Source organism: Panthera tigris, chromosome A3, assembly GCF_018350195.1.
Source record: "Panthera tigris isolate Pti1 chromosome A3, P.tigris_Pti1_mat1.1, whole genome shotgun sequence".
Taxonomy (NCBI): domain Eukaryota; kingdom Metazoa; phylum Chordata; class Mammalia; order Carnivora; family Felidae; genus Panthera; species Panthera tigris.
Window position 1 is genome coordinate 89,537,556 of NC_056662.1, and position 25,925 is coordinate 89,563,480.

At 47.0% G+C, this 25,925-nt stretch overlaps 1 protein-coding gene across 2 annotated transcripts; it reads left to right on the top strand.

Moving 5' to 3' along the window:
* The first annotated feature begins 1,738 nt into the window (after window positions 1–1,738).
* ACTG2 (actin gamma 2, smooth muscle) lies at window positions 1,739–23,924 on the top strand. 2 transcript variants are annotated; one of them, XM_007083445.3, is made up of 9 exons: window positions 1,739–1,838; window positions 9,633–9,794; window positions 10,647–10,775; window positions 15,745–15,855; window positions 16,103–16,187; window positions 17,723–17,884; window positions 18,661–18,852; window positions 21,126–21,307; window positions 23,703–23,924. In XM_007083445.3, exons 2-9 carry the CDS (start codon window positions 9,669–9,671, stop codon window positions 23,844–23,846), a joined length of 1,131 nt encoding a protein of 376 aa, XP_007083507.1. In that variant the 5' UTR covers window positions 1,739–1,838; window positions 9,633–9,668; the 3' UTR covers window positions 23,847–23,924. The 2 variants fall into 2 exon arrangements, with proteins under 2 accessions (XP_007083507.1, XP_042837681.1); XM_042981747.1 differs by lacking the exon at window positions 1,739–1,838 and adding an exon at window positions 3,856–4,016.
* The last annotated feature ends 2,001 nt before the right edge of the window (window positions 23,925–25,925 follow it).

The window sequence follows — 25,925 nt, forward strand, 5'->3', positions numbered from 1 at the left end:
GCACTCAGTTTAATTGTCAAAAGGTAAGTATACCTCATGATGGCTACAGTGTCCCTTCTCCACAGGGGACAATCACAAGCCCTCAAGTCACCCTTCCCTAACCTATCCTCTGGGTTTTTTTTTTTCCCTCCGTATCTACACTTCTGTTAATCCTCAGTTAATGAGGAAGACAGACCTGCACCAGGCCATTGCACCAGGTCACCCAAAACCATGTAGAACTCCCATACGATGTCCCCAGAGTGGGTGCAGTTGTGCCCGTCTGTACAGCTAAAAACTGAAGGAAAATGCCATTCATACCTGGAAGAGAAATCCTGTGTGCCCTGCTCACCTGCTGCCCACCCCCCACAAGCTCCTTAGTCTTGGGCTGAGTCACCAGGTGGGGGTGGGGGAATGTTCCTGGGGACGCCTTAAGCAGGTATTTGATGCACGCTTCTTCTGATGAAAGGTAGGTATCCTGGGCACCCCCAGAGTTTCTGATTCCATCCATTTGGGTGAAGCATGAGAATGTGCATTTGTAACGGATTACCCAGTCATCTGGGTACTGCCCTCCAGTCAGGCTGGGGCACTTGGGAATCACTGGGTTTGAAGATGGGGCAGAGTCAGGAAGCTGTGTCAGGACCAGAGCCTGAAGCAGAGTGGGGCCAGCAAGGGTGGGAGGGAGGCAGCAGAGCTGAGGGACATCTCCGAGGGGAGGGCCACCGGGAAGGGAGCCCAGTTGGCTGCAGAGCATGAGGTGGGGTGTCTAGACTGACTTGGGGTTTCTTGCCTGAAGGACCAAAGGGGAAGATTGTGAGGTAGGGAACCCAGGAGGCACAGTAGCGTGAAGGGAGGGGATACGGGTTCAGGTTTGGAGGGTCATCTGGGTGGAGATGTCCAATAGGCACTTGGCCATTTCAGTCTGGATTAGACATCAGGTGTGAGGACTGTGGGAATATGGGAGCAGAGGGTACTTGGGACAGAGCTGATGGCTGGTAGTGTAGGCAATGAAACAGCTATCCAGGGAGAGTACATGAATTATGAAAAGAAGAGCAAGAACCGCAGGACTGTGGAAACTTCTACAAGCCTGTGAGTCTTATCAGGTGTGTTAAGACAGCTCCCTTGGTCTGTAATTCCCCAAATTTAGGGACCAACAGAGGAAATCCAGCAAGGTAAGGGAAACGATAGGGGACAGTGAAGTTCCAGAGGTGGCTGAAGGTATCCTGGGACACCCAGGTTGACTCAGCCCAGCATTTAGTAGCTCGTGTGATGGGCAGCGGGTAAGGAGGGCACACGGGATATCTTTCTGGATGGCATTTCCCTTCAGCTTTTAACTGTCCTGGGCTTGCACCAGACAAGGCACGACTGCACCCACTTTGGGGCACAGCATGGGTGTCCCAGGCCGACCCAGGGTGGGGTGGGGGGGCTGCAGGCAGCAGGGCCTAAGGAGGGAGGTGTGGAGGGAGGAGGCCCACTGCCATTCTTGGTATGGTTCTCTCTCCAGGAGCAGAGTTGTATCTGGCCTCACTCTGGGCAGCTTATAAGGCCTGGTGTGAGTTTTGTTGATGCAAGTGCAGCATAAAAGGAACAAATCCGCCAGCACCAGGGCTGTTGCCACTGGAGTCCTTTTGCATACATTTCTCAAATGATAATTCACTCTACCCAGCCCCCTTCCCCACCCCCCTAGGCCGATTTATTGAAAAAACCACCTTATATGGTAATATTGTTAACACACCGTCAGCTGGCCTTTTTAGGGACTCTGTTTAAAGAAGATCCGCCTCTGGGGTTTTATATTGCTCTGGTATTTATGCCAAAGACACACCAGCCCTCCGTCACTGGGAGAAGGACCTCTCGTATACTCGGTGAGTACTGCACACACAGCTTCTGCCATCCCTTCCTTTCTGAGGCTGCCTGGCCCCCTGGGTGCGGGAGGTGCCTCCAGATTGGCCTGGCTTCCGTGACGCTGGCCCAGCTCACATGTCAAGGCGCTCGGTGGGCAGTGGGGCCTCCGGGCATGCTGCTGCCTTCCAGGAAAAGGCATCTCTGGGCACGGGGCATGCTGGACAGCCCTGCAACTGGATGGCGGGTGGGATAAAACACCTGTGGTCTCTACTCACCCTGCTCACCTGGGCCACTGCAGATCTATAACCTCATGTCCTCTGTCATGGCTCAGAATGTCTGAGAGGCTGTTTTAGGGAAGCGGATGTTTTGCAGGAAAACAGCTTCTTCTCGGGGTATTTGAATCAAAGCCAACAATGGTCCCAGGATCCATGCGATGTCTGTGTTGGGAATGGAAGTGTGTTTTCTTCAGTCCCCTTGTGGGTCTCACTCTCCTCTGATTCATGCTTGGCTGAGATGAATTGAGAATTTTCTCAGTCCTTGAAGGCTCCAGGGTCATTGGGGGATGTGGAAACTCAGGGTTGGGGCACGGGCAAGTGTCCTGTGGCATCATGCAGGTTTAGGGCTGGCGGGAACATGACAGTCATCTAATTCATTCTGAAGACACTGAGGCCTAGAGAAGTTAAGTGACCTGCCCGAAAGGCTCACACCCAGCTGTGAAACCACCTACCAATGCCTTCATCCTCCCCTCCGATCCCCTGCAACACATGCACGCACAAATAATTAAGAGGGAAATGAGACCAAGGGGCTGTTTCCACTTTTGTGACCAGAGTTGTGAACATCTGTTTGTGGCTGAGGCAGCTTGGTGCAGTGGTGGAGCCCTTGGAGGCAGACTGCCCAGCTGCCAGAGTTACTTGGTGACCCCAATGTTCTCACCTGTAAAATGGGAGTGCTAATACCTACCTGGTATTATGGGAGTAATAATACCTACCTGGCAGTGTTGTTGTGGGGATTAAATGAGGTAATACATTTATAGGGTGCTCAGCTCAACACTGTTAGGGCCTGGCCCTGAGTGCTTTAAGTATCACTTGCAGGGCTTGTTAAAACACAGATTGTCCTCCACCCCACCCCAGATTCTGATTCGGTAGGCTGGGGTGGGGTCTGATAATCTGCATTCCTAATAAGCTCCCAAGTGATGCTGAAGCTGCAGTTCTGGAACCACACTTTGCACAGGGAGGCACTGAGGGCTTGCTTTTTACTATTCGAACAAGTTTAGACTTTGAGGTTAGCCTTTGAGCAGAAAAGAAACTGAGCTTCCTCTGGAGGAGATGGATAGGTACTTGGAGAAAATGCAATGAGCAATGTGATACTACATGCCAGGTCTGGGATACCAAATGGGCAGTATGGCATCATGACTTTGAGGCTAGAGTTCTTTTCTCCTTCCCTTTGTTCATTGCACCAACATTTATTGAGTACTTATTATGTGTCAGGCTCCTGCTCCTTAGGGACAGTGTAGAGGCTTCTGCAATCACTAGGAGAGATGAGCAAACAAACAGATAAAGCCCAGGAGGGGCCGTCACCCAGTCCTGGAGTTATCTGGGAAGGCTTCCTGGAGGAAGGGTACCTGAGCTGGGTACTGATGTAGGACTAGTCCCCAAATCAGGGAAGCATGGTCTTTGGACTGTTTAAGTGGCTCAACTCCACTGAATTAGATTTCAAGACAGGAAGCAGGGACAGTTTAAACAGAGGGGCAGGCAGCGCTGGATTACTAAGGCTTCATACACTAAAGGGTTAGGCAATGGGGGGACCACAGAAGCGTGACGGCAAGAGATTTGCCCTTTGAAGGGACTGCTCTGTCAGCGGTGAAGAGAGTGGACTGGAACAGGGCGAGAGCGCTACCGGAGTGTGCAGAGGCCCTGAGCTGGAGCACCGCGGTGGCGCGGAATCAGAAATACAAGACCCCAGGATTGGTTGGAAGGGCAGTGGGAGGAGTCGGGTCTTGGGCGTGGCCTCCAGAGTGGGCGGTGCTCTTCTCTCTCGGGCGGTTCCAAGTAGAGGATGGTGATGAAGGCCGCAGCCCCGGAGGTGGAGTCGAGGTGCTAGGGGTCTGGGGTATAGATGCCCTGCAGGCAGTCTTCTAGAGCCCGGGAGAGGGGTCTGGACTGAGCGGATCCGGCAGAGCAAGAGAGAGAGAGGCTCAGGTAAAAGAACAGGCCCAAACGGCAGATTCCTGAGGATCAGAAATATTACTAACCAGAAGTCATTTTTAATTTAGTTAAGTATACCAACGAAGTCAAGATAACAAAGTTGATTAGAGGTGCTGCTGCTGGAATTTTCCACCGCAGGAGTGTTTTTTGTTAAATTATTTCTCTCTGCCAGGCTAATTGTATGGATATGTGTGTCTGCAGATTATTATAGGCAGCTGCCTAATGTCGTTTGAAGCCCTCACTGCAAAATATTTCTCCAACTATTGTTTGAGGTCCCACCATCTGAGAGGCCTTCCTTTTAGGACTTACATTTTGTACTGAAATGAAAATGCCTTTGGAAAGTGGTGTAAGTTCAGTCTTCCCTTTAGTAATCATTGATTTGTGAAGTGGATGGTTCAACTCCTTCCAATATGACAGACTTCATTATGGGAGCAAGTTCTGATAGAGAAGAGTAAGAGAGGTCATAAGAACTATGATTTTTGCAGCCCTTTGCAACAGGGTTTGGCAAACTTTTTCTGAGGAAGGCCAGATAGTAAATATTTTATGCTTTGCAAGTCTAAAGGTTTCTGTGGCGACTATTCAAGGCTGCCATCATAGGGATAGCAGCCATAGACAGTATGTAAATGAACAGGTGTGGCTGTGTTCCAATAAAAGTTTATTGATAGGCTCTGAAATTCAAATTTCATATAATTTTCTCAAGTCATAGAATATTATTCTTTGGCGTTTTTTGCAACCACTGAAAAATGTCAAAATCATTCTTAGCTGGTGGGGCCCACGAAAACAGGCATTAGTTTGCAGATCCTGATTTACAATTATAAAGCACTTTCGTTTCCACTATTTCTTTTTTTTTAAGGTTTTTTTTTTTTTTGAGAGAGAGAGAGAGAGCATGAGCGGGGAAGGGGCAGAGAGAGAGGGAGACACAGAATCTGAAGCAGGGTCCAGGTTCCGAGCTGTTGGCACAGAGCTCAAACTCATGAACCATGAGCTCATGACCTGAGCCAAAGTCAGATGCTCAACCGACTGAGCCATCCAGGTGCCCCACATTTCCATTATTTCATTTGCTTCACAATCCCAGGAGACAGATGCTACCCTTTCCAGGAAACTGAAGGCCAGAGGGGGATTCAGGGGAAGGGGCCATGGGAAGGGGGTACCCTGAGGGAGGAGAAGGGGAAAGAAAGGGAAGCTGGAAGGAACTCTGAAGCCAAATCTTGTCTCCTTCAGAGTGACAGGTTGGGGGGCTAACGTCTCTGCCCTCATGTTTGCCTGAGGGTGGCCAGGGAGATGAGTGAATGAACACATTTTTTGGCACCCATTATGTCTTTGGGTTTTGACCACCCTGAGGGGCGGGGTGGAGCTGGGTTTCTAACTCTGAAATCCTCAGTGAAGACCAGATGTGCCGAAAGAGCCAGAATAATTCTGTTGGCTTTCTGTGAGCACAGAATGGTTGTGACCCCGGGAAACCACAGTGACTTTGGCTTTGGTTCAGCTGACACACTCAAGCCTAGTCACAGATTACCAGCAAGCAGCTGAGAAAGGTCTAGAATTTCTCTTGGCAAAGACATTCCAGGAGAGCCTGGCTTCATGGTGAAACCTTTCTTCCCAGGCAGTGTGGGACCCCGTGGAGGCCCCACTCCAGGCCAGCAGCCCTACCCCTGTCTTTACCTCTGTCACTTCTCATTTGGTTCTGACTTCAAAAAAGCAGATTTAAACCCAGCTAAAGTGCTGCACAATGGCATTGTTGACAGCTTTAAGTTGCTTTGTGGCTTGTCTCAGCTGCTGCTCAGCTTGGGAAACAAAGTCCAATCCTCTCCTTCCGTGTGTGGGGAACTCAGCGGGAGACAAAAGGGTCCATTGAAAAGCCAGACAGGCTTGAACTACAAATCACACCAGAGAGGGATGCTGAGGGGACCCCAGAGGGAGATAGTCACAGAGATGCAGCTTTTCCTCTCGGCCACCTTCTAGCTTTTGAGGTGGTTTTCCCTTCCTGGTGGACCACCTGCTAGAACAGGGCAGCACAACTGGTAGCCGACCAGCTTGTGAAGAGAAAACTGTCTCCCTGTGATTCAAATTAGGCCCGTGTGAGCAAGCTGTCAGGAGACTGGACTGTGGGGACCCAGGGATCCCAGGGGCAGGGCAGATCATATCTGGAAAGGGGCCACTCGGGTGGTGGTGGGGGTCACCCACTGTTTATTGAGCACCTACTGTTTGCTAAGCACTGAGTTAGTTTTGAGGGCTGTAAACATAAACCCAGACTTAGTCCTGGCATAGGAGGGGTGCAGAGGCTCAGAAAGAGAAGTGAACACAGATCCTTTTGTTTCGGCCTTTTGCTGCCAACGGCTCTAGAGAGATGGAGAGACAGAAGCAAAAACACCAAACATGGAGAAGTTAGGACAGTTTCACTAAGGAAGGTGTAAGCTTCCGGCTTTGGAACCTGTTCTGAGTTGATGCCAGCCCTGCCTCTTCTTGACTGAGAACTTGGGCCAAGTTCTTTCCCTTCTCTGAGACTTGGTTTCCAAATCTGTAAAATAGAAATAAAACCATTTTCCCTTGGGGCTTTTATGAGGATTAAATAGATAATCTATGTGAAGAGCCCCACATTTTTTAGAATTAAAAATACATTTTTACCAAAAATGGAAACATGGACAATACTGGTATGTTTCACCTAGCAATGCAGCTCACCCCTTTTCTGTTGCATTAACTATTCTGCTCTCCCCATTATACAAAGGTTTCAGGCAGTTAGTTTACAAGCCAATTTATTATTCGACAACTTCCTTTGATATTACGTGGCTTCTAATTTTGGTTATTTTAAGCGGTGATAAACTAGCCCGTAGCCAAATCTTTGCATTCACCCATGAGTGTTTCCCAAGCATAAAATCCTGGAAGTGCCTTTGTGGAGTCAAAAGTTACATTTTTAAGACCGGGGACAAGGATTTTCGAATTCCCCTTCTGAAATGCAGTGCAATTTGGCACACCTCCGCTGTGAATGCAAACCCACCTCCCCACACCTTTGCCAGATGCGGGGAGGGGGCGGGGGGCAAGCATCGGACCTGGTGTTCCAGCTAGAGGTGGTGTTAGCTTTTAGCCTGGCCCCAGAGTACTGCTCCCTCTTCCCAAGACCCCATGTCTCGCTTACAGATGCTAAACAAGAGCTATCACAGTTTGCTTATTTCGACCCACGTGCAAAACCTCGTATTTACCCTGTTAGGTTTAATATTATTTGACTTGGCTCATTTTCTCTGTTTTTTCAGATCATCTTGGGTTTTGATTCTTCCATCCAACACATTTAATATTATACTCTCTTCCAGCTCTGGAAGTTTGATCGGCACGTACCCCATATTTTCATCCAACGCATTTATAAAAATGTGTGACAGAGGACTGAGAGTGGAGCCTGGAGGAATGTTGCTGCCTCCAGGTTGATGTTGACTCATTAATTAACACCTTTCAGTGACAGTAATTCAGGCAGCTGTAAATATGCCTAACTCATTTATTGTTCAGCCCACATGGCTTTATCAATAGGGATATCACAGGAGACCTCGTCAGATGCCATGATCAAGTTAAGGTCCAAGGTCTCCCACCTTCTTCTGCATTCCCAGCCCACAGCAGTCCCGGGGAAAAAGGGGAGGCTGTCACTCTGTCAACATTTGTTCTTGGTAAACCCTTAGTAATTATAAGAAATCACTGCTTCTTTAATAATGCTTTCTTCTTTAACAGTGCCTTCTGGAAACCTGCCTACCTTGCATATCAAGATTAACTGATGCTTGAGAAATCTGCTTTCTTTCCCTTTTTGAACATTAGAACAAACTTTGCCCATCTTCAGTTTTCTGACATCCCTTCATTTCCCACTCTTCTAACATGGTAGGAAGTTAGGATCTTCTCTGCAGTCCAGAAACTGCTCAGACCAGAAACTATTGTTTTAAGCAGCTAGGGGAGGGTGCTGTCCTTCAATCTCCATCTCATCTCACACCTTGAGTTCCTCTTACCAGTGTTAGGTCTATCTTTGTTACTCTGAAAATCCTTCTCCTTGACTCCCATTGATTAATTCACTCCTTCATTTTGATGACAAACATTTAAAAGCACACTCTGTGCCAGATATTGTGTTGGGCACACTGAAGAATCGTGGGGGGAACAGGACAGACCCAGCTCCTGCCTTTGCAGAGCTATGAACGAGCCGGGATGTGCAGAGTTGATCATTGCTCATGCAAGTTCAAGGTGCTGTGGGGCCAAGAAGAGGGGATACTGACAGACTGGTGGGCCAGAGAGGCCTCATGAAAATGCAGTGTCCATGCAGAGGCCTGGCAGGTGATAGGAGTTAGAGTAGCAAACAGGTGAGGGGAGGGTGCTCCAGACCCTGCGTCTCAAGGTCCGGCAGGGAGAGAAGATGACACAGTTCAGAGAATGGAAAGAAAGTCCATATAGGCAGAGTGAGAAGGCCAAGAGGGGGCAAGAGGGAAGGTGAGCCTGGAGACACAGGCCCGGCCAGACCCTGGGGAGCTCTGTGGCCTGAGTTAGAGGGCTGGGACTTGATCCATAGCCATGGGGAACCCCAGGGAGAACAGGGACAGAGGCAGAGCTGGATTCAGGAAGTCACAGCAGCTTCTTCTCTGGTGTCCACTCTGCTTTGAATGTAACAAGGAAGAGCTTCCTTTTAGCCTTAAAGCGTGTTACTAACCTTCTGCTCAGCCTCGACTTTGCCTTTCTGACCTCATATTCACAAGCCTGTGTCTCTGTCTCCTCCTTGCTTTGTCCACCTTTGATGTGAGGCCACGGAAGAGCCAGGGTCACAGATTTCCATAGCATTTATCTCCTTTTCCGGCCTGTGGTCAAATGTTCTGAATGAAGCTTCCAGGGGCCTTCCTCCTCAGCAGCCACCTGTTTTTCCTGGACTGCTGAGAGTTAACCTCCCTGAGCCCAGGGCCTTTCTGTCTTCCACCTGTCCCCCTGGGGGACCCCCAGGCCACGGGGCAGTCTGCACACCCTCCCCTGAGCTTCTGTTGTTTCTTCTTTGTCACCGAACGCTAACGAGTCGTCAGCTGTTGTCTTTTAGCCTCCCTGAAAGAAAGAAAACCTGCAACAGATGTGGGAAAAATGAACTCCCTCACCACTTTGCAGCCATCCCAATGCAGTGATGAGCATCAGCGGACGGACTGCTGCTTTCTCCACCCGAAGAGCCAGGGACTGGACTTCCTGTCCAGAATCCTCTCTCCTCTCAGGCTGCCCTTCCTCCCTGAGCCGCTTCTAATGTCCACATCCTATAAAGATATCCATCCTATTAGATTAGTCCCATTGAACACCAGTCATAGTAGATTATTGACTTCATTCTGCCTTAATTACCTGTCTAAAGACACTATTGCCAAATATGGTCCTGCTCTGACATGCTGGGGGTGAAGACTTCAACATATGACTTGGGGCGGTAGGGACACAGTCCAGCCCGGGACAGCAGGCTCCAGGGAAGAAGTCCAGCTGCCACGGAGTGGGAGTTCAGGCCCATGTCTGCTCTTCGTGGAACTGGGCCCTGGTTGGAGGTGGAGTCAAGCTTCAGAACCAAGAAGCCTGTCTCCAGCATGATTTTGACAAGGCGCTGACTAGTTCTCTTCTCCCCCTGCCCTGAAGGTGCTCCAGCCCCCGGTTCACTCGGCCACACTCACCATGTGTGAAGAGGAGACCACTGCGCTCGTGTGTGACAATGGCTCTGGCCTGTGCAAGGCTGGCTTTGCTGGAGATGATGCCCCCCGGGCTGTCTTCCCCTCCATCGTGGGCCGCCCTCGCCACCAGGTATGTGCTCATCTGGACCCAAGGCTTTGAGCCTCTAGGAGGAAGCGCTGCATGGTGGAGACTACCTGACGTGTGTGTGCGCGCGCACGCGCGCGTGTGTGTGTGTGTGTGTGTGTGTGTGTGAGCTTTGTGAGTGCATGTGTTGGGGGTGGGGGGGACTCGCTTCCAGTTAACTAACAGAGCAAGACCCTTCAAATAGAAATATCCAGGACTAAACCCAACATAGCCCAGGCATGCAGGGATGGTATTATGTTTGGCTTAAGTCTTTGGAAGAAACTTGTAAAAAATACCTGCAAGTAAATAAGAACTTTGCCTTTAAGAAATGTACACTCTGTGAACTAACTTGAGATCACAGGCTACAACAGAGGCAAAATATTTCACCAGGAGGAGCACAAAGGAGGGAGAGATTAAATATGAGTGGAGGGACCAGGGAAGAGAGGCTTTGCAGAAAAGGGAAAACTGAGGATACGGAGGATCTCCTCATATGCAGAGAAGAGCAGGAGCCAAGATGTGGGGACGTCAAAATGTAAGCAGAGGGTATCTGAGGAGAGCAAGTGTGAGCCCTGTGTGCGTGAAGTGAGGGAAGAAGCGCATGGAAGGCCCTGCTCTCTCGGAAAATGACGTTGTCTTAGGAGAGAGAAGAGAGATGAGCCCACAGGAAACCCTCCCCCTTCTCTCCACGCCACCTCCACATTCATCAGTACCTGCCTCACCCACGTCTCATTCTGTCCTGTCTCCAGGAAGAAAGATATCTTTCCCATCTGTATCCTTCTTCACAGCCCCTCCAGTGCCTAGATCCCCCTAAATGGAGCCCTCAGCCAATCTGCTTCTTCCTTGTCTTTTGCATTACAGGGTGTAATGGTGGGAATGGGCCAGAAAGACAGCTACGTCGGGGACGAGGCTCAGAGCAAGCGAGGGATCCTAACTCTCAAGTACCCCATTGAACACGGCATCATCACCAACTGGGATGACATGGAGAAGGTATTGGTGGACTCCCCCCTTTTGGTATAATAATGCACCGTCATGACCCTCGTCTCCCACAGGCCTCTGTCCTGTCAAGTGCCTCTAAGATGTGTCTCATATCCTTCCTCCCTTCTTCGTCCATCCCCCTGGTCACTCCCCGTGGGGCTGCCAATGGCTCTCGTTGGACGGCTGCAATGGCTTCCTGATTTCTTTGTCTCCAGCCTCACCATCCAGTGAATTCCCTGCACTGCTGCAAAGCCAGTCTTCCTAAAAACAGATCAGATCGTGTCCCTCATCTTCTCGAGAAGCTTCAGTAGCTCCTCATTAACTGACAGTAGCTTCCTAACTCCCTGTCTGGGGTCTGAGGACCTATCCTACCTAATGCCCAGCTTCATCCTTTCAAACAGCTTTCGCTCTAGCAGGTGCTCAATGCTGCTGCTGCCTCTACGGGGGCAAATGGCTTCTCTCCCTTTCATTTTTTCCTGTCATGACCTCAGGGAGCTGCATTAATGCCATGTCGTTATGATGATTCTCTAATGAAAGTTCTAAGTAGGACTCTCTAGGGGTTTCTAGAAACGTGTGTGTGTGTGTACGTGTGTGCGCAAGAAAATGCAGGGGTAAGGGGGGGATTTTTAAATGGTATTTGTGATCAACAAAATCACGTGTGGGAAATGCTAATAGAGCCTTCCTAATATTCTTTTGATATGTTCTGCTGACATTTGTCTGAGAATCCTTGTTTTTGCAAGGAGTGCCTTTTGAAGTGCCATAGAATGCTTATCGAACAGACTGCGACCAGAGAGGAGGATGTTGCTGTGAAATCTGTAATACACTCTACTCTTGTCTAAATCCCAGATTCAGTTATTTGGGGTGTGAAGCTTTTACGCTGTGCAGTGGCTAACAGCACAGACCCTGGAGTCCGTGGCAGGGAGGTCTGGCAGTGGGTTCTTCCTTTTGAGCCTCAGTTTCTCCATTTGTGTAGATAAAAATACTTACTTCATTAGGGTTGCTTTGGAGACTGAATTAGGTACTCAGTATGATCTCAAGGCATGGAACACTGTACTCAGTAAATGGCATCTATTACTCATAATATCTAACAGAATCCAATTCAAAAACATAATAGACAAAATATTTTGGTATAAAAATATTTTAGCAGTAATTATTTTAGTAGTAATAATGTGTGACCTCTTTAAAGAAATTCCTGAACATATATTATACACCTCAAAGAAAAATAGAATAGGGGAAAGCTGTCAAATCTTCCCAAATTCATTTATAGGCTCATTGCCTTTCTAATAAAAAACTCACAATTTTTAAAATTGTATATATATATATATATTTTTAAATTTTTTTAAACATTTATTTATTTTTGAGACAGAGAGAGACAGAGCATGAATGGGGGAGGGTCAGAGAGAGGGAGACACAGAATCCGAAACAGGCTCCAGGCTCTGAGCTGTCGGCACAGAGCCCGACGCGGGGCTCGAACTCACGGACCGCGAGGTTATGACCTGAGCCGAAGGTGGCCGCTTAACCGACTGAGCCACCCCGGCGCCCCTAAAATTGTATATATTTAAGGTGTACAAGCTGATGGCTTGATACACATTTATATATGTAAGAGCCACCACATTCCAACTAATCAATGTACCTATCACCTCACATCGTGACTTTTTTTTCCTCGTACTGAGAACACTTAGGATTTACACTCTTAGCAAATTTCATATACACAGGACAGTAGTGTTACCTATAGTCACCATGCTATACATTAAATCTCCAGAATTTATTCATCCTGCATGAAGGCTTTGTACCCCTTGACCAGCATCTCCCTGTCTCCCCACCCCCAGCTCTTGGTAACTACCATCCTACTTTCTGCTGCCATGAGTTTGAGTAAAAAAAAAAAAAAAAAATCACAATTTTTAATTCTGCAGGGTAATCATAAATAACGTACGTTTGGAGAAATAAATAAGGCAAAATTTATGAGAACACAATGAGTAAGGAAAACTATGAGAAGCTTGCCATGTTCACATATTAAAATATAATATAGTATACAAATTAAAATAGTTTGGTACTAGCACAAAGGTAAAGAGGAAATACATGATAAATGAAACTTTGAACACCAAAGGGAGAACAGGGTTGGTCAACAAATTATTCCAGAACAACTGATGAGTTATTTGGGGGATGGGAAGTCTTTATGGCCTCTACCATACACCATTTCACCAAACACATATAAACTGAATATAAAAGTTAAATATAAAAATTCAAATGGTAAAGAAATACAGCATAGTAAGCATGAGCATTTATCAAATTTCTGGTGAAAGAAGTCATAGAGGGAAAAAATGACAAATGTGATTTTCAAAAAATCATGGCTTCTAGTATGTGAAAAACATAACCAAATGTAAAAGGCAAACAATAAGTTGCAAAAAAATTCACAAGAGCAATGAAGATTAATATAAACAGCCAATGTAAATTGATGACTAAAAATACAAAGTCTCCACTGGGCAAATAAATAAAGGACATGAACAGATAATCCACCAAACAGAAATTATAAAAAGTTGCAAATCTGAAAACACTTAAACTCATTTGAAACAAATGTAAATTGTCAAAGTAAAACAATGAGGTATTATATTTCCCTACCAAATTATTTCCTATATTAAGAGTGAGAACCCTGGATGCAGGTAGGGGAAAAATGGGCTTTCTTATTCTGGAGGAAAGAGTGATTTAGCCTCTTTGTTGGTAAAAAGAAATGAAAAGGTCTTCTGGGGTGCCAGAGTGGCTCAGTTGGTTAAGCATCTGACTCTTGATTTCGGCTCAGGTCATGATCTTATGGTTCGTGAGTTCGAGTCCCGTGTTGGGCTCTGTGCTGCAGAGTCTGCTAGGATTTTCTCTCTCCCTCTCTCTCTCTCTCTCTCTCTCTCTCTCTTTCCCTCTCTCTCTCTCTGCCCTTCCCCCATCTCTTTCATAAATACATTTTTTAAAAAGGTCTTCCAATCACCATGCTAATAGCCTAGTAATTCCACTTTTAAAATTCTTTTCTTTCGAAATGCCCTGAATAGAAAAAGGAAAATACAATATGTGCAAGATAGCTATGATAGGATTATTTATAAACAAAAATCAAAGATACCATGAACAGTAATACAATTAAATATACGATAGCATATGATGAAATGTTGTATAAGCATTAAAAATAAATGTTCAATTAATTAAAAAGAAATATTTACTATGAAAAAAGAAATTATTTATGTTACACTCACCAAACAGTGGCAGGAAACAAGATTGAATGTAAAAACATAAAAATAGTGTAACAATAAATAAATACAAGTACATGAAATAAATAAGTCGTGATAGTAATAAATTTGAAAATGCTCAAAGGTGAAAGATTAGTAAGAAGAAAAAGCCAAAGTGTTAACTATTATTAGATGATGGAAATGTGGGAGACTTTTACTCCTCTTAGAAATAGTTCTATAATTTTAAAATTATCAACATCTCTAAGTTTTAAAGTACTTTGTAAAAGCTCTAAAAAGTTAAGTGAAAATGAAGTGCAGGTAGTTGGCCTCAACAGTCATGATTCGGATTCCTGGACCCGGGGTCCAGCCTGGGAACCTGCACCAACAGCAGTCACCCCAGCTCGTTCTGTGATAAAGCGTCTGGGGTCCAAATTTGAAGAAATACTGACATCACTCAATTAAGACTCATTGCCATTCGTATCTCTGTTGTGAAACTTACATAGACAGGGCCTTGGCTTCTGCCATGTCCTCTGCCTCAGATGCCCTTCTCAGCCTCTGGAGACCTTCCTTTGCCTGCAGGGCCAACTCAAATCCCCCAGATAATGAACTGCTTCCTCTTTTACTCAAAATGTGGATATATCTTTCTATTTTGTCTTCTTGGGTGTTTTACTCCTCTCTGGGCCTTGAAACCAAGATCAAGGGACCATGTCTGATTTCATATCTGTCCTCACTACAGTTAGCACCATCCTAGCACAAAGCCGGGAGTCCACAAATATATGGGTGCAATGGAAGCAAATGACCCTATGCCCCGCCTCTGAGGAAATCAGAGCCCTATGTCCCTGCCACTCTGCTGAATCCCTCTGAGATGTAGAGTCCTATTTGGTTGTCTTGGATCATTGGACACGGTGAGAAGAAATAGCTTCCTCTAAAGCAGTGATTCTCCACAGGAGCAATTTTGCCTCCTGGGAGACGTTTGGCAATGATTGGAAACATTTTTGCTTGTCATAGCTGGAGAGGTGCTACTGGCATCTAGTGGGTGGAGGCCAGGAATGCCGAACATCCTGTGATGCATAGGTCAGCCTCTCACATCGTGGAATTACCCAACCTGAAATGTCAAAGTGCTGAGGTTGGGAAACCCTGCTCTAAAGCACCAGCCTGGCCAGTAATAGACAGTGACAGTTCAAGCATATCTGTCAGGTTCCCATAGAGAGGTGTGAGCAGGGGGAGGGAACCAGGAAGAGATGTTGAGGCACCCAAGTACTAGGAACAGAGGAAAGCTCTTACACCCGAAGCCTGAAAGGTGGGTTAGGGGCAGTGTCACTAGAGCTGGAAGAGGAGCCACCCAATAGGAGCCGGGCTCACAGTGAGCCACACCATTGCTTGGAGAAACACCCTGACCTCTCTCCCTCTTCCCACTCTCCAGCCTCTTGCTGATGTCTTCCATCCGCCAAGCATAGCCAGAAGCCAGGAAGCAAGGAATACTGAGAGATGCAATGGGTCTTCTTCTTCTACAGAAGAAGAGTAAAGAGGAGGGAATTTCCTATGGAAATAATCAAGACGCTAAGTATATTGGCCCCAGATCTGAGTCCTGTCTAGGGCCCTGTTGAAAAGGAATGTAAACGCCAAAGGTTAAGCAGAAATTCCCAGGACTGACAGTCTTCTCTTCAGACCCATCCCATGCTGTGGACATTGTGTCATGCTCCCCCAGCATGTACATGCCAGTGGAATTTTATAGGAGACTCCTCACCTCGTTTGACTTTTGTCTCAACCAGATCTGGCACCACTCCTTCTACAATGAGCTGCGGGTAGCACCTGAGGAACACCCCACCCTGCTCACAGAGGCCCCCCTAAATCCCAAGGCCAACAGGGAGAAGATGACCCAGGTAAGAGGCCAAGAAGTCTTAAGCATGACACAAGAAAGCAGCATGGATCCCTTCTCCCTTTCACACATCAGTGCAGCAAAAATTTTTGAGGACATGCTATGTGTATAGTCTATGTCAGGCCCTATGGGAGGTGGGGTGGTGTAAATAGGCACAGCCCTTGCCCTAAATAAGGTTACAAACCATCCCGTGAGCCAAGAGGTGCTGTGATTTCTTCCAGATCATCCTTCATTCTTCATTGTCCTTTCAGATCATGTTTGAGACCTTCAATGTCCCTGCCATGTATGTCGCCATTCAAGCTGTGCTCTCTCTCTATGCTTCTGGCCGCACAACAGGTGAGCAGCCTGTAATCTGATCCCTTCCTGACTTGATGTGGGGGGGCAGGTGCTGTAGAGAAAGCTGGGCTCCTGCAGAAATTCCTGCTCAGAAGAATCAAAGGGACAGTCAAAGTCCAGGGAAAACCCTGCTTAGGGATAACAGAAGGGAAGCCCATGTGGAATGCATTCAGGTCTACCCAGTAGAGCTGGCAAGAATTTATATGAATGAAGCATGACAAGTACATCCAGCAAGGGCTGTTTCCCTCACAGCAGTCAGTCCCTGAGCTTACATACACTTTCTAGCAGTATTGGAATGTTTCCGCTCATGCGCCTGTGATGGTGGACATGTATGTGCCCTTGGTATAGAAGGGTGCTCAGGGAAACAGAAGGAACTTCAAGATAGAGCAATTTGTAATGGAGACTCGATAGCTTCCATGAACATTGTTCAACATTCATTCATTCATTCATTCAAGTATTCATTGATTCAATGAAAGATTGATTGATTGATTGATTGATTCATGCATTCATTCATTCTTCAGACATTTCCCATTACTCCCTACCAGATGCCAAAGACTGCACCAGGCCATGGGCATACAGTGACAAATGAGACAGCCCTGCCATCCCAGAGCTAATGGTCTAGTGGGGGAGAGGCAAAATGAAAAGATTGTTTCACTGCTGATGACAAGGACAGTGATGGGGAATGTATGATGGTTCTATAATTCACTTATTTGTTTTACCATTTCTCTACTGCTGGACTTTTAGGTTGTCTCCAGTTTTTATTTTTTATTATAAGATATGCTGTGATCAGCATCCTTGTACAAGTGTAAACTACCCGTCTCTGGATGTTTATTTTGTATCGGGCCCTTACTGAGCCATCTTATTAGCTCTAGCCATGTCTCAGTTGACTCTCTTGGGTCTTCTAGGTGTACAGCCTCATCATCTGTAAATAATGACAATTCTGTTTCTTTTTGATAATACCTCTTATTTCTATTTTCTGTCATATTGCATTGGCTAGAACATCCTCGACTGTATTAAATAATAATGATACAATAATAATGTTAGTGTTTCTCCATAGATTATGATATGGATTGAGACTTATTATCATGTTGAAAAGCTCATTTCCCTCCATGGTTTAATAAGTTTCATCAGTCAAGAATGTTATTTTTTTTTAATTGGATGGTTTTTATGGTCCCTTCCAGATCTAACATTCTCCATGCCTGTGCATATGTGTTAGTTTAATGCCAGCAGGATGTGCAAATTATCCAGTCTCCTTAAAGAATGTGCAATTGAGATGCACACTGACAAGTATGCATTACCATGAAAGTGTTTTAAGGAATACAAGAAGGGAAGATGTTTTACTTGCCTTCCAGAAAGCTACCTTCTCATTTTGGAGAATGAATTGATGTACACAAAAAATATTATTATTGATCCTTATGGTGGGTGAATTTTCTTAGCTGCTTAAGAAAAGTATGGTAATTGAGGATCATTTGGCAACTGGTCCCAGAAAGATGAAAGACAAGAAGTTTTCATGGGTCCTATCTCTCTGTCCATAGGCATCGTGCTGGATTCGGGGGATGGCGTCACCCACAATGTCCCCATCTATGAGGGCTACGCACTGCCCCATGCCATCATGCGTCTTGACCTGGCTGGCCGTGACCTCACTGACTACCTCATGAAGATTCTCACAGAAAGAGGCTATTCCTTTGTGACCACAGGTATCCAGCCCCTTCCCTGATTCTCACTTGAGCTCAGAATGAAATCTGATCTAGGACCAGGTGTTCTTTGATGAGAAGTCTGTGGCCCCCTGCCCTCAAACTCTCCTGGGATAGATGAGGAGGCCCCTAGGCTGGGGCTGGGCCTCTGGACAGGACCAGGTAGTCAAGGCGGCCTTATTTATGGAGGAAGGTTCCCAACCAAGATGCCCTTGGGAGGGCAATAAACCCTCCTAAGTGCCCTTTCAGAGCATTCCCTGCTTCCCCAGGGACGTGCTACCTCTGTCCACATCCACACCAGGATCAGAGATGGTTTTTACAGTGCTAAATGGTAGCAAAAATCTGATGATGCATTTTGTTTCTTAGGGGCATTTGTGGTTTGTCTGAGGAACATGGAATAAATAAGGTCTGAATTTCTAAGGGGAAGTTGTCATGCCTCAGTGTCCACCCTGGACAAGAGGAGATCTTAGGCAGGGCCCTTCCTAGATTCTGTAAGATCACAGCAGATTCTCCTACATCTAGCCGGAAATGTGTCCTGTAAGGCCCTCGGGAAGGCCTGTAGCTGTGTCAGGGCAGAGTAAAGATGGCAAGGAGAAAAGCCCATGCGAAGTTTTGCCTGGGAATCAAGATTTTGAACTTGCACTTTAGGAAGAGGAATGAAAAATTAACATTTATCCTAAGAATGAATTCAGAGTAGAGGAGGAGGTTTTCACGGAGATCAAAATAGGACAAACTAACAGAACAGAGTATCTGCTTTCTGTCATTTCTCCTCTTACTAGCTGAGCGAGAAATTGTGCGAGACATCAAGGAGAAGTTGTGCTATGTCGCCCTGGACTTTGAGAACGAGATGGCCACAGCAGCCTCCTCTTCCTCCCTGGAGAAGAGCTATGAGCTGCCAGATGGGCAGGTCATTACCATTGGCAATGAGCGCTTCCGCTGCCCTGAGACCCTCTTCCAGCCTTCTTTCATAGGTGAGGTGTTGCCCACTGTCCCTGCTAATCGAGAGTGGGGATGGGGGGGGTGAGGTAGAGGGGTGGGGGGACGGAGGGAGAAACACCAGGAGCCATGCACACTTTGTTTATGGTTTATACATAGCCCACATTTTTCCAAGAAGAACCAAAAACACATCAACAATACAACTAGATAAAATCTAATTTTTTAAATGTTTATTTCTTTTTGAGAGAGAGAGACAGACAGAGTGCAAGTGGAGGAGGGGCAGAGAGAGAGGGAGACACAGAATCTGAAGCAGGCTCCAGGCCCTGAGCTGTCAGCACAGAGCTCGATGCAGGGTTCAAACTCATGAATCGGGAGATCATGAACTGAGCCGAAGTCGGACGCTCAACTGACTGAGCCACTCAGGTGCCCCGATAAAATCTGATTTTAAATAAAAGTATAGGAAAATCAAAATAAAGGAAAAGCAGAATAGGGAATATAACATAAAACTAAGAATAAGGTTAATACACAAAACACTTCTTGGATGGCCCAACATTTAGGTCACTGGGACCAAAACCCACAGTGGTAAACAGAATGGGTCTGGGGGCAGACCTGGTCTCAAGTCCTGATTCTGCCCCTTCAGACCCTGTCACCTTGGATGCGTTACCTTCTTCAAACCTCAGTTTCCTCATCTATAAAGTATAAATAATGATAGTACCTACTATATAGGGTTACAACAAGGATTAAATAAGAGAATATTTAATACAAGGACAACTACTTTTTTCGAGGAGTGTATAAGAAGAGATGGGCCTGTGAGCAAATGCTGATAGATGGTGTAGTGTTACATACCAACTGCACAAAGTGATAGAAGCCTAGGAAATCAGTGAAGGCTTCTTGGAGAAGGTGAACATTTGAACAGAATCTTGAAGAATGAGTATCATTTGATGGTATCTGGGGACGGAAGGAGTGCAGGATGGGAATGGCCTGCAAGGAGGATGGAAGGCTACCTATAAAGACATGGAGGTGTGAAAGGTCATGTTGTATTTGGGACATGATGGGAGAAGTAGGGGTGTGTGTGTGTGTGTGTGTGTGTGTGTGTGTGTGTGTGTGTTTGCACACAGGGGAAACTGGAAGGAGTTGCCAGACCCCACAAAGAGCATGGTGTTTAATCATACTAGCAATGAAGATCCCTGCAAGTTTTTAGCTGGCAGTGTAGTAGGGTCAGGTTTGTATTTTAGGAAGATTCCTCTAACCTCAGTGTGAAATTCTGTCACATGGAAAAACTACTAGAGGTGGGGGAGACTAGGTAGGTGGGCACGAGCTGGTTGGGCATGCAGGCCTTTCACTGTGGAAAGTCTTGGTGCCAGGCTAAGGTAGCTAGATGTAACCTGTAGGTTAGGGGGCTGTCAAAGATGATATGATGGGTATATCCATGCAGTGGAATACTGTTTAGCACTAAAAGAGAATAAAGAACTGACACAGGCTGTAACATGGATGAACCTTGAAAACATTATATGAAATGTTAACATTAACATAATGTTAAGTGAAAGGCGCCAGACACAAAAGGCTATGTATTACATGATTCCATTTATGTGAAATGCCCAAAGCAGGCAAATCTATAGAGACAGAAAGTAAATTCGTGGTTATCTAGGGCTGGGCAAGGGGTGACGGGGGAGATGGCAGTGTCTGCTAATGGGGACAGTGTTTCTTTTTGGGGTGTTAAAAATGTTCTGAAATTAGGTTTTGGAAATTAGAGTTTGCACAATCTGTGAGTATACTAAAAGCTACTGAACTCTAAAGGGGTGAAAACTATGATATATGAATTCTAGCTCAATAAGGCTTGAAAAAAGACAACACAGTGGAATGTTCCCTTAGAAATATATCTTGGGTGGGGCTCCTGGGTAGCTCGGTTGGTTAGGCATCTGACTCTTGATTTCAGCTCAGATCATGTTCTCACACTGTGTGAGTTCAAGCTCCACATCAGGCTCTGTGCTGTCAGAAGCACAGAAGCCTGTGCTTCAGATTCTCTCTCTCTGCCCCTCCTCCTCTAGCATTCTTTCTCTCTCAAGATAAATAAACTTAAAAAAAAAGAAAAAGAAATGTATCTTGGGTGATAAATGTGACAGGTCAGTCAGAACAGGAAGAACCGAAGGCCAGTTAGAGGTCTAATCCTGGGAGGCGATTAAGGGTGTGTACTAAGGTCTGCACCTTAGTACTGTTGGCTGCACCAACAGAAGGGTCACTTGAGGAGCTGGAAGTGTGGGTATTTATGACGTGATGGATGTTGACAAGATACTATGACCTGTACTAGGCATGGAGTCTGCCGGGATTCATGAAACCACCTACAATTCCATCATGAAATGTGACATCGATATCCGCAAGGACTTATATGCCAACAATGTCCTCTCCGGGGGCACTACCATGTACCCTGGCATTGCTGACCGGATGCAGAAGGAGATCACAGCCCTGGCCCCCAGCACCATGAAGATCAAGGTGGGTCCTGTCCCAGTTCCCTCCACCCTTTGGGAAAATACAAAGGTCCCAAAGACCTGCCTACTTGGGAGATGCTCCAAGTCTGTCTGCCAGGCCCATAGCTTGGTGGTCTCCTGGGCTCAGCATCGTCCTGGTCTAGGGCAGATTTCATCTCAGGGGATTATGCTCCTTGGGCACTGGTGAGCTGGAGACATGTTTAGCATGGGATCTCAAATGTAATCACATGATGTCACATGAGAAGGGGGTGAAAGAGCTTGGGATGACGAGAATATTGAGGGGGTTGAGGATGCAATCAGGAGGAGGGAAATAGAGGGAAAGAAAAGAAGGAAGCAATACTACAGCATCTTTAGACTTTAAAAGGGCTGTGTTGCCCCAGAGGAGGGTCAAAGGTTCGGAGAGAAAGTGTGGCGTGGGTCAGGCTGCTGGTTCACTCACAGACACATCACTTGATTCCTGGGCAGCCTTTGATCTGTTGTCTCCTCTTGGTTCCGGTCCTCCCCATGTGGCTGCTCACCAGGGCGGCTCACCTCACAGGCCTCATCAGAACAGGGGCCCACCTGTCTTCTGCTTCTCCCCAGCCTCTGGTCCCCAAGCAGCCATACAGAGCTTTTAGGGCTTCGAGGAGATTTGCTGCCAGCAGGTTTAGAAAAAGAGTTGGGAATTGAATACAGGTAATGAATAGATTAAAAGTTACAAAGTCTCACAGTCAAGTTGGTCTCTGGGAGTAGGCCTGATCTGAGGAAATGTGTTCTAAGAACCTTTTTCACAAAGGAGGGCTGTCCTAGGCCTTCCCCCTTTCTAGCATATGGTGCTCAGCACAGGGAAGCAGAGTAGGTCACCGGGAGCCGCTGGAGCCACCGTACTTACTAAGGCCTGCCATACCAGGGGCATTGTGCCAGGGCCGGGGCAGGGGCTTTTTACCAGGACCATGTGTCAGGATCCCACACCTCGCCTCGCCCCCAGATTCTGGCTCAACAGATTTGGGGTGTCCCATCACCTACATCGATAAACGAACACCAGCGTTTTGATGCATATCCCAATTTGTGAGCCACTGCCCTGAGTGATTCGTAGACATGATCACGGAGGGTGACTTAAATAAGACAAGAGGAGGGGAAAGGGCACTTGAAGCAGGAAAAATACAGAGCACAAAGGTTCCCCATGGTGTGTGTATGCAGGGACAAACACCCCCAGCCAAACTGGACAGCAGGATTTGTACAGAAGAATTGGGGAGATGAGACAGGCTGCAAGGATGTGGAAGAAGAGATGTGAGACCAAGGACACCAGCCCAGGACAGCCCAGTGTTTTCTCACAACCAGAGTGGCACAGCAATAAAGTGGCCATGCTGTCCTTGAGGTGTCAGTCCAAAGAGTGACCAAGTGACCTTTGTCACTGAATAATAAGATAACTTCTAAAGACTCTTCTTCCTTTCCAATTCCATGATCTCTGCAATTTAGGAAATATGTAGAGAGAGCCTAAGTAGACAAAAAAAAAAAAAAAAATCCAGTGTCTGGTTTCTTCTAGCACTGAATTCTTAGACCCTTTAATAGCAGTCTTTCTGGATCTGCCTTTAGGTGGAGTTCAAAATTGTTTGACAGGACAACCAATTTCTAAAGGCTAAGCTCAGGACTTGCAGGGGCAAGGATGAACCGTGTGTGTATGAACTTGAGAACTTGTCAGATATAAGTGGCTGTTGACAGATGAAGCTCAAGACAGGGTGTGAGTGGACCGGCTGGCTCGGGATTGGAAGACTCAGACTGGCTGAGCTGCCCTTGCATCCGAACTCCAGGCAGGAACAGAGCAGCACTTTCCCTGCAGGTGTTTGCACGGGTCATCTATGGCTGAGGCACAAGCAACTGCGAAATCCCAGGGACATAACACTAAGTGTTTGTTGCTTGTGCATCTGCAGGTCAGCTGGGAGTCGGCCAATCTAAGTCAGGCCCGGCTAGGCAGCCCTGCAGGTCTAGCCAGCTCAGGTCAGGTCCATATCTCATTGTGGGGCCCAGGCTGAAGGGCCAGCAGCTTCTCGAGGGAAGCCCTTCCCCTGAAGGTGGCAGAGGCACAAGAGAGCCTGCCCGGCTGCATGCCTGAAGCGCATTTCAAGCTCCCGTTTGTATCACGTCTGCCTAAGTCCCATTGGTCAAAGCAAATACAAGGCCCAGACCAAAGCCACAGGGTGAAGCAACGCATCCTTCCCATGGGGGCGGGGTGGGGGGGGGGGAGAGGGAGGGACAAAGATTTGAGCAACAATCTAATCTACCACAAGGTTTACCCTGTTTGTTTCTGACCGTGCCGCTGTCCTTACCTGGGGCAGCCCGCTCTGTAATGAGAGGATTCCCAGACCACCTCGCTCTTCCCTTGGGGACTGACGGTGATTCACCACATTTATTCTTCGCAGATTATTGCTCCCCCAGAGCGGAAGTACTCAGTCTGGATTGGAGGCTCCATCCTGGCTTCTCTCTCCACCTTTCAGCAGATGTGGATCAGCAAGCCTGAGTATGATGAGGCAGGGCCCTCCATTGTCCACAGGAAGTGCTTCTAAAGTCAGAACAGATTCTCTGGGGATCCCCTTGAGACTGCTCTGTTACTAATCATGAAACATTAAAACCTGCAAGCCTTACTTCTCTGCGTGGGGCTTTTTCTCTCCTCCCCCCTGGGCTTTTACGTGGTGCTAAGGACTTTTCACACCTTATTTTTAATCCACACAATGATCCTGTGAGATACACATATCCCCATATTATGGATGAGGAGATTGAGGCTTAGAGAAGTTAAGGACTTGCTGAAGACCACAGAACCAAGATTAAAATCCAAGTGTGTCTAACTCTAAAGCTAGTACTCTCACTCTACTGCCTTGTTTCCTTTGCCTTCAACATGAGTAAGAATGAGGGCTAGATGACTCTTGGGGGGGGGGCGTGTTAAGAAACAAAAGCTTTCAGAGATGTACATCCTTTTACTCAAGGGCAAGACACAGAGAACATGAACACAAAGAGAAACACAAGGATTATAGGGTGTGGCATATGAATGGTTCAAACACAATGTTTGAACTTGTGTGGAGGAAGGTCATAGTGGCTTAAGGTCTCTATGAAGTCCTTTGTTATTGAGCATTAGGCTCTATCTTGCCCTGAAGCTAACTAAGAAAGGAGCAACATTCTTAGGAAGAATATGTTTTTCTTTCTTTTTCTCCTTTCCTCCTTCCTCTTCTTCTCCCCTTCCCCCTTCTTGCTCTTCCCTCCCCTTTTTCTTCTCCTCTTCCTTCTGCTCCTCCTCCTCCTTCTTCTCTCTCTCTCTCTCTCTCATTCTCTTTCTCTTTTGTTACTTGCTCCCCACTCTCTGCCCTCGGTCGATTCTGTTTAATTTCACAAGTATTGACTGAATTTTCAGCATCTGCTATTACTGGGTAAGCCCACATGGAATTTACGTATCCAGCAAAGATGATTCCTGCCCATCAAAGTCTCACTGCATAAAGTGAGAGAAGACATATGCAAGACAATGATTTGAGGTGAAACGGAAGCACCCACAGAGTACTACGAGAAAGTAAGAGATAATAATGATAGCTAACATTGGTTGTGTGCTTACAATACACGAGGCCCTAGGTTAAGGGCTTTATGATGATTTCCTCATTTGCTCTTCACCATAACACTACTAGCCGGTACCAGTATCATTCCCATTTTACAGCTAGTTTACAAACTAACTCACCCGCCTAGCTAGTTAATAGCAGAACTAGATCCCCACTTTTGCCTGGCGCACCCTTCACCCTCTCTGCCTACCCAAGTCCCATCCTTGCCGCCCCTGAGCAGATCCCACTTGGCTGGGAGCCTTCCCAGACACACCTACTTGGAGACAGTGGACCCCGGTGGAGGTGCACAGACCTCAATGGCAGGCACTCTTCCTCCCCCATCCCCACACTTGTCCTCTGGGGTGGAGAAGCATGTTCTGCAAAAATCCTTAGTGGACTCATGTTTTAGGACAGGTTTCCCAGAAGCAGACCCTGAAGTAAGGCTACACAGGCAAGCGATTTATTAAGGAAGCGCTCACAGGGGAAACCAGTGAGCAGAATCAGAGAAGCAGAACAAAAATGGAGAGGAAGAGCAGCAGGGGAGCTCTCAAAGTCCCCCAGAGGGTGGCCTCACCCTGATTCCCAGGCAGCTGGGTGTAAAAGCCTGACAGGATATAAGTGGGCTTTCACACTAGCCTATCAGTGATGAGTGAAGATGCACTCTGGGGGGGAGGGGGGGGGAGGAGGGGAGGTAAAGTCCCAGGCTTTCCACCTGTGCTGGGAAAGGGCTTCAGTAGTATGAGGGCAGTATTGCAAAGAAAAGCTGCCAGAACTGGCTGTTGGGAGAGAGAGCCAGGGGAGGAGGCCAGAGGGCAGCCACACACACACACACACACACACACACACACACAGGATCTGAGGAAATGTGGAGCACTGACCATCCCTGCTGCAGAGGGGTGCATCAGAATCTCCACGTGGGGAAAGACAGGGAAGCTGACTGGTTGTTCCCCACCCAGTCTTGCCCCACTTCAAGAAGTGCTGTCCTAGAAGTCTTCAGTGGAAGTCAACTATGGGCTGATAGTGAGGGGGACATGGGTGGGTTACAATGGCTTGAGGAGAGACGAA